The sequence below is a fragment of the Lactuca serriola genome, chromosome 5, assembly GCF_051521515.1.
Source record: "Lactuca serriola cultivar US96UC23 chromosome 5, Lser_US96UC23_V15, whole genome shotgun sequence".
Lineage (NCBI taxonomy): Eukaryota > Viridiplantae > Streptophyta > Magnoliopsida > Asterales > Asteraceae > Lactuca > Lactuca serriola.
The window spans coordinates 281,889,948-281,897,913 of record NC_136412.1 but is presented as its reverse complement, the minus strand read 5'-3'; the positions used below and the strand labels follow the sequence as shown (position 1 = coordinate 281,897,913).

At 40.4% G+C, this 7,966-nt stretch overlaps 1 protein-coding gene and 1 non-coding gene across 2 annotated transcripts; one reads left to right on the top strand and one right to left on the bottom strand.

Annotated features, from left to right (window-relative positions):
- Nucleotides 1-2,562: 2,562 nt before the first annotated feature.
- On the bottom strand, nt 2,563-2,940 carry LOC145050553 (uncharacterized). The gene has a single exon (XM_078998781.1). It carries the CDS (start codon nt 2,938-2,940, stop codon nt 2,563-2,565), a length of 378 nt encoding a protein of 125 aa, XP_078854907.1.
- Nucleotides 2,941-7,859: 4,919 nt separating this feature from the next.
- On the top strand, nt 7,860-7,966 carry LOC145055917 (small nucleolar RNA R71). Its single transcript, XR_013685463.1, has one exon. It is a non-coding gene; the product is annotated as a small nucleolar RNA R71 (small nucleolar RNA).

The window sequence follows — 7,966 nt, the reverse complement described above, 5'->3', positions numbered from 1 at the left end:
CCTTCACTCTTTCGCCTAAACTCGACATTCCTATCACTCTCGAGACCTTTTGTACTTAATCCTAGCTTCCAAATTCTGAAAACAAAACTAAAACAAGTAATCAAGCAATTAAACATCCTAAAGCTACTTGTTTAAACATCAAAAACAAACCAAAAGAAAACAAATAAAAATTGTTTTTAACACAACCAAAAAAAAAAAAGATAATTCATTCATTCATTCTTCTTCTTCATCATTCTCTTCATCATCATCCATTGCCCCGCTTCCACCGGCTCCGGTCCTCCTTGCATTAATCCGTTCCTCCCATGTTGAAATGTATGGGTAATTACCCCCATCAATGTGAGGGAGTTGGAAGTGATTAAAAAGCTGAATATGGGACTGGTTGCTAAAGTTTATCCCCCTTTCCAAATCATCCTGGAACCGCCTCATTTCCACATTATACCAATCCATAGGTACACCATCATCGACCGAGATCACCGGTGGGTCATCTTGAGCTTCCGGTTGGTGTCTTCTCACCCTCCTTCCCGGGTCCTCGGGTGCTAGCACCGGGTCATCATGAGGAATAGTGTAGGTTCCTCCACCAAAGTCTTCAATTATCCTTGCCCTCCTAAAAAGCATAGTACTAAAAGGAGGGGTTGGAAGCTCTGTCATCATATCCCAAGCTCCTGCATTCATCAAACCATAAGACTTGGCTAGGCGGGTTACGAACATCCCACCATTTATCTTTGAAGTCTTCCTTTCTTTGACTGCCCCATCGCTCAATATGCAACCATACAGTAAGGGATACAGCAAAAAGTGTTTGGAGTGATAATACTCCATAAGTAAAACACGTCCAAATTAGGGGCCTTTTCATCGTCTTTTCTTTGGTTGATAGTACTCGAGATGAGGTAATGAATAAGTCGATGGGTGGGGGACCGGATACTCCCCTCTTGAGCAGATTTTGTAACATAAACTTTGTTGGCTATAGTGTTCCACTAAAGGTCACCCTTGACTCCATCCGGAAAAACTTGATGGCAATGCTCCAGAAACGTTCCAAACGCAGCAGTATTGACCAATTGTCGGTCATAAATCCCCAATCTCCATGATAACTCCACCATACTGCATTGATGGTATACCCCTCCAAGGAAAAATTTTATGTTCCCCGGATTGTAGTAGTCATTTCCTCCCCGAAAAGAAACCGTGGAGAAAAACTCCCAACATAGTTCTTGGTACACCGACTCGTAGATCCTAAATAGCCGGTTCCACTCGTCACATGTAATAGAGACTCCATTTTGATTGAACGTTTGGACTAAGTAGGGGGCTAACTCCTCTTCGTACCGTACTCTCCCAATCAATCGCGTTGGGTACATATATATCTTTCTTTTTCAGTTCTTCCAGCTTCTTTCTCCACCTCCTCATTGTAGAATCGAAATTTATGCGTGGGAAAGTCAACCAAGGGTGAGAATCTTAGGTTCCACGGGAGCTTTGCCCTATTCTTAACATGTTTCCTGCACACATAAATAAAACACAAACCAGAAAAGCACCGAAACATTAAAAAAAATCATATTCCGACATCACAACTGGACTCGTCGAGTCCACGAACAGACTCGACAAGTCCTATGAACACTCGAAGTGCAAAGTATGGGTCTGATCGAATCACTCCATAAAAACTCAAAATTTTTCCAGGGTTCTGTCTCGGGATGTCTATTAACTAGTTACTCATCAATAATTTCAACATAAACATCCTATTTAAGCAAAAATTTAACAACCCTAAAAATGCAAATCTTTTCAAACCGAACTTTCAACAAATTAGGGGCATAAAAACATCTAAAGGTTGAACCTTTAACAGAGTTAAGGGAGAATAATGTTACCTTGCTTGAAGATTTTGGAGAAAATAGAAGAAAATCAAGATGAAAGCTTGAGGGAAGAGAGGCACGTCGAGTCGGGCGGCTGTTGTGTAAATGAGAGTAATGTTTCAAAATAGGGTAAAAACCCTAATTTCACCGGATTGTAAAAAAATATTATTTTTTCAGTAAATAGTACCGACTCGTTGAGTCCGGTCGCGTAGTCAAACTCTTTGGATTCGTATGGACTCGTCGAGTAGATACCTAACTCGGCGAGTCGATTAACCTGTTTGTAAACAAATTTTTTTTCCTAAAAACTTTATTAAATTTTTCCACAACCCACACTCAGGCCTTGCTTGTTCCCAAGCAATCGTTTGTAGACAATTAGGAAGAATTTGAAAGAAAAATCCGAAGAAAACCAAACAAAAACGGAAATAAAATGAGAAAATAAAGCAAACTCTCATAACGGGTTGCCTACCGTTAAGCGCTTTTTTTGAGGAGTCGTTAGCTGGACTCCTTCTCGCTCTACATTGCTGCGGTTTCCTCCAAGTCCAGCCTTTCTTCAATACTCTCATCTTGCGGCATTCCTTCTTCGTATCTCTTAATCCGATGCCCATTAACTTTAAAACTTGACCCATCCTTGCTCCATAACTCAACCACTCCATATGGATAAACATGTTTTACATAAAGGCCCGATCCAACGAGTGCGTAATTTTCCCAGAAAAAGTTTAAGTCTTGAATTTTATAATAGCACTTTTTGTCCTTCCTCAAACTCTTTATTTCCTTTCAACCTTGCATCATGCCATCTTTTGGTCTTGTCCTTATAAATCAATGAGTTAGTATAAGACTCATTCCTCAATTCTTCTAAAGCATTCATTTGCAAGAGTCGATTTGCATGCAACTCATGTGGCTCAAAATTGCATGTTTTCAAAGCCCAATAACCTTTGTGTTCAAGTTCCACAGGTAAATGACAATTTTTACCATACACTAATCTATATGGTGTGGTTCCAATGGGTGTTTTAAATGCGGTCCTAAATGCCCAAAGTGCATCATCCAATTTATTCGCCCAATCTTTTCTATTGTGCCCCACCGATTTTTCCAAAATTCTTTTTAGCGCCATATTTGTAATTTCAGTTTACCCATTTGATTGTGGATGATAAGGTGTTGAAAATCTATGGCGTATCCCATATTTTTGCAACACTTTTGCTAGTTGATCATTAGCAAACTGGGTTCCCCGATCACTAATTAATGCTATAGGCACTCCAAATCTTGAAAATAATTTCTTTAAAAATTTCACCACCACTCTTGCATCATTAGTTGGTAGTGCTTGTGCTTCCGCACACTTTGACACATAATCCACCACCATTAGTATATAATTGTGGCATTTGGATGAAGGAAAGGGTCCCATGAAATCTATACCCCAAACATCAAAAATCTCACATACTTGAATATTCAATTGGGGCATTTCATTCCTTGCCGATATATTCCCCGTTCGTTGGCAAGCATCACATTCTTTCACGTAGGCAGTATCATCTCTAAAAATAGTAGGCCAATTAAAACCAGCATCAAACACTTTTTTTGTAGTGTATTGTACCCCATGATGTCCTCCAGCAGGTCCACTGTGGCAATGCTCTAATATGTCTCTACTATCTTTGCCAAACACACAACTTCTTATTATTCCATCCGCACAACTTCTAAAAAGATAAGGCTCATCCCAAAAATAAAATTTAATTTCGAAAAAGAATTTCTTCTTTTGTTGACGGGTAAGGTCTTTTTTAAGGTAATTTCCAGCCAAATAATTTTCTATGTCTGCATACCACGGGTCTTCATCCACAACCATCATCAAATATTCTTCCGGGAAGCTATCTTCAATACCCATATTTTCTTTATCTTCCCTTTCTGGATTTTCTAGTCTAGATAGGTGGTCAGCAGCTACATTCTCCATCCCCTTTTTATCCTTGATTTCGATAGGACTGTGCATGGGTCGGTTTGGGTCGGTTTTGGACCTAAACCCAACCCAACCCAACCCATAAATGGTCGGTTTCTGGTTTTCAGAACCCAATAGGATCGGTTTCTGATCGGTTCGGTTTCTTGGGTTCTAAGGTCGGTTTGGGGGTTTTTTCGGTTTCTTGGGTTTAACCCATACATTGACGGGTTCTGGGTTTAAACCCATGGGTTTTGCGTTCAAACCCATTTTCCAAAAATAAAGCAAGAAGTTAAATACTTCAAAAAACACCAAATTGAAGTTAAATACTTTAAGAAACATGAGTCTTATAACCAAATAGTCTATTATAAGTTACAACCAAAGCCCTAAATAGTCTATTACAACAAAAACACAATCAAGTATGGGTCGGTTTTTTGGGTTGGATGGATCGGTTTCTTGGGGCGGTTTGTTGGTTTTAAGTATGGGTCGGTTTCTTGGGTTGGATGGATCGGTTTCTAGGTAAAAACCGAAACCGAACCCGACTTTTCGGTTTCTAGAAAATTCAAACCCTAACCGTCGGTTTTAGTCGGTTTTTCGGTTTCTTGGTTTGGGTTTGCTCACCCCTAGATTTCGATGTCAAATTCTTGAAGTAAAAGCACCCATCGGATCAATCTTGGCTTTGCATCCTTCTTGGCAAACAAGTACTTAATAGCAGAGTGGTCAGTAAAAACAGCGGTCTTTGATAAAATAAGATAAGGGAGGAATTTGTCAAAAGCATACACCACGGCTAGTAACTCTTTTTCGGTTGTGGTGTAATTTTTTTGGGCCGGATTCAAAGTCTTGCTTGCATAATAAATGGGTCGAAAGTGCTTATCAACCCTTTGGCCAAGTACAGCTCCTAATGCAAAGTCACTTGCATCACACATTATTTCAAAGGGCAAGTTCCAATTCGGGGCAATATTGATCGGAGCATTAGTTAATTTTTCTTTCAAAATTTAAAAAGCCTCTAGACATTATTGCCCCGAATTGGAAAATCCTCTAGACAATAATGAAATGGTGCATCTTTTAAAAGTAATTGAGTTAGAGGTCTAGTTATTTTAGAAAAATCATTTATAAAACGGTGGTAGAAACCCGTGTGGCCTAAAAAACTCCTAATGCCCTTCACATTAGTTGGTGAAGGTAATTTAGCAATCGTATCAATCTTTACCCGATCCACCTCAATCCCCGCTTTGGATACCTTGTGCCCCAAGACTATACCCTCTTTAACCATAAAGTGACATTTTTCTCAGTTGAGAACTAGATCGGTTTTTTCGCACCTAGCAAGCATCAAGTCAAGGTTAGCAAGATAATCATGAAAAGAAGATCCAAAAATAGAAAAATCGTCCATAAATACTTCCATAAATACTTCCATAAACGTTTCCACTATGTCATGGAAAATTGTCGTCATGCATCTTTGAAAGGTCGCAGGTGCATTACACAACCCAAAAGGCATGCGGTGATAGGCAAAAGTCCCACTTGGGCAAGTGAAAGTAGTCTTTTCTTGGTCGATTGGGTCTATGTGTATTTGGAAGTAACCTGAAAATCCATCTAAAAAACAATAATAGCTATAGCCAGACAATCTTTCAAGCATTTGGTCGATAAAAGGTAAAGGAAAATGGTCTTTACGAGTGGCATCGTTTAGCTTTCGATAATCGATGCACATTGGCCAACCGGTTACCGTTCGGGTCGGAATAAGCTCGTTCTTCTCGTTTGTCACCACCGTCATCCCGCCTTTCTTGGGCACCACTTGAACAGGACTAACCCATGGGCTATCGGAAATAGAATAAATAATCCCCGCATCTAAAAGCTTGACTACTTCCTTCTTGACGACTTCTTGCATGTTCGGGTTCAACCTCCTTTGATGTTACACTACCGGCTTCACCCCTTCTTCCAAGTTGATCTTATGAGAGCAATAAGAAGGGCTTATTCCCTTGATATCGGTGATACTCCATGCAAAGGCACTCTTTTTCTTCTTTAGGACATGGACTAATTCTTCTTTTTCAGATTCGAAGAGGTCAGAAGCTATAATAACTGGGTTTTTGATCACCTTCTTCAAGAAATGCATACTCTAAATGACCAGGTAGAGTTTTAAGGTCTGATTTCGTATCTTGTACACTGGACACGTCGAGTCGGGGTATGTAACTCGTCGAGTCTAGGCTAAAATTCTCGCCTGATCGTGAATTCCTGTAGGGACTCGTCGAGTCTGTGGTATCGACTCGGCGAGTCGAGCTTTCTGCCCTTATGATTAAATCATTGTATTCGGCTTCTTCTAGCAGTCTCTCTATCTCTTTCAGGTCCCCTTCAGCATCAAAATCTTCTTCAAAAGAAATGGTGGAATTGTTTAACTTATCCTCTTTCCAATCTTCTATTAATTTGTCCATCATATTTACCGAGAATGTCGTATCATCACTAAACCTTGGATGCTTCATTGCTTGATCTACTCCAAATGTCACTGATTCGTTTCCCACCCGAAGAGTGAGTTTGGAATCTCACATGTCTACTATAGCACTCGTGGTGTTGAGGAAAGTTCTTCCAAGTATGATCGGGACTTGAGGATCCGCTTCCATGTCTAGAACTATGAAATCCGCGGGGAACACGAACTTATCAACTTTTACCAATAGGTCCTCGCATATTCCCCTTGGAAATGTTATCGTTTTATTAGCTAAGTGTATTGCCATTCGAATTGGCCTTGGCTCCGGAAGGTCTAATTTCTTAAAGAACGAATATGGCATGAGATTTACACTTGCCCCGAATCCGCTAATGCGTGTATAGTTGCCAAATTTCCGAATTGACAAGGCAATGTCAAACTACCCGGGTCACCTTTCTTTTTAGGCATTTTGTTCAACATGGCGGCTGAACAATTTTCATTGAGAACTACCTCTTTTACTTCTTCCATCTTCATTCTATTTATGAGGAGTTCCCTTAAGAATTTGGCATACTTTGGCATTTGTGCAATTGCCTCGATGAAGGACATGTTAATTTGAAGGGCTTTGATGTGTTCCATAAATTTTTGATAATCAACATCATGCTTATCTTGTCTAGCTCGGCCTGGAAATGGTAATGGAGGCTGATAAGGTATACCAGAAGGCTCTTTTTTCGATTCAAGCGGAGGACTCGTCGAGTCCATGTCCTTGACTCAGCGAGTCGTGTCGGGGTTCAACGGTTTCTGCTTTTCTGCCTCCTCTCGCACCAGTTTGGGATCTTCTTTCTGAATGGGGATCAGAGAAGTAATAATTTTCCCACTCCTAGTTGTCATGATATTAATGTGTGCACCTCTCGGATTATTTTCGGTATTACTAGGAAGCCCACCCGGTTGTCTTTCGTTTATTTGTAGTGCAAGTTGGCCTAGTTGTTTTTCAATGTTCAGAATAGATGCTTGCTGATTCCTAAGCATGGCTCGTTGATCTATCATCATGGTTTGATGTTCTCTAATCAGGCCTTGTTGCTCCCTTAACATATTTCGTTGTTCTTTCATTGCAGCTTCAGTATCATTGTGTCTCTTCTCAGATGCAGCTGCAAATCTCGTGAGCATGTCTTCAAAATCTGATTTCTTTTCTTGCACCAGTTCCTCCTTTTGATAAAAGCCTTTATCTTTTTGTTTGTACTTTTCCTCCTTTGCCTTTTTATACTCATCATACGGAAGCCAATCCTTCTTGGGTTTTCGCCAGTTGTCATCATACCTATCACCACTTGAATAGCACACTTGTGCTTTCCGGTTCTCATTCTCATCCAGATCACAATCTTTAGTGAGATGAGGCCCTTTGCAATTCGCACATCCCACCCGGATAACGTGGATGGATTGGTCAATCTTAGTCATTCTTCGATCCAAACTATCTAATTTAGCCATCATTGCCGCCATGCTATCCTTAACTGAGTTCACCACCCCCCCCCCCCCCCCCCCCGACTTAGTTCATTCCTTGGGTTATGATATTCTCTAGAGTGTTTAGAGAATTCTTCAATTAGCTCTTTTATCGGTGGGGGTGCTTTCTTCGTGAGCGGTCCTTGCGAGTCAAGAAGATGTCTTGTGGTCACATTCACTCCATCATACAAAAATGGAGACTTCTTGTTGGCTATTAAGATCATGATGTGGGCAATTCCTTAGTAAACCTTTGTATCTCTCCCACGCCTCATATAAGGATTCTCCAGCTTGTTGCTCAAAGTTGACAATGGCTTTCTTTAATTT

Bases quoted from the DNA above. Each gene is read 5' to 3' on its own strand.
- LOC145050553 (XM_078998781.1), bottom strand. From the start codon at position 2,940: ATGGCGCTAAAAAGAATTTTGGAAAAATCGGTGGGGCACAATAGAAAA.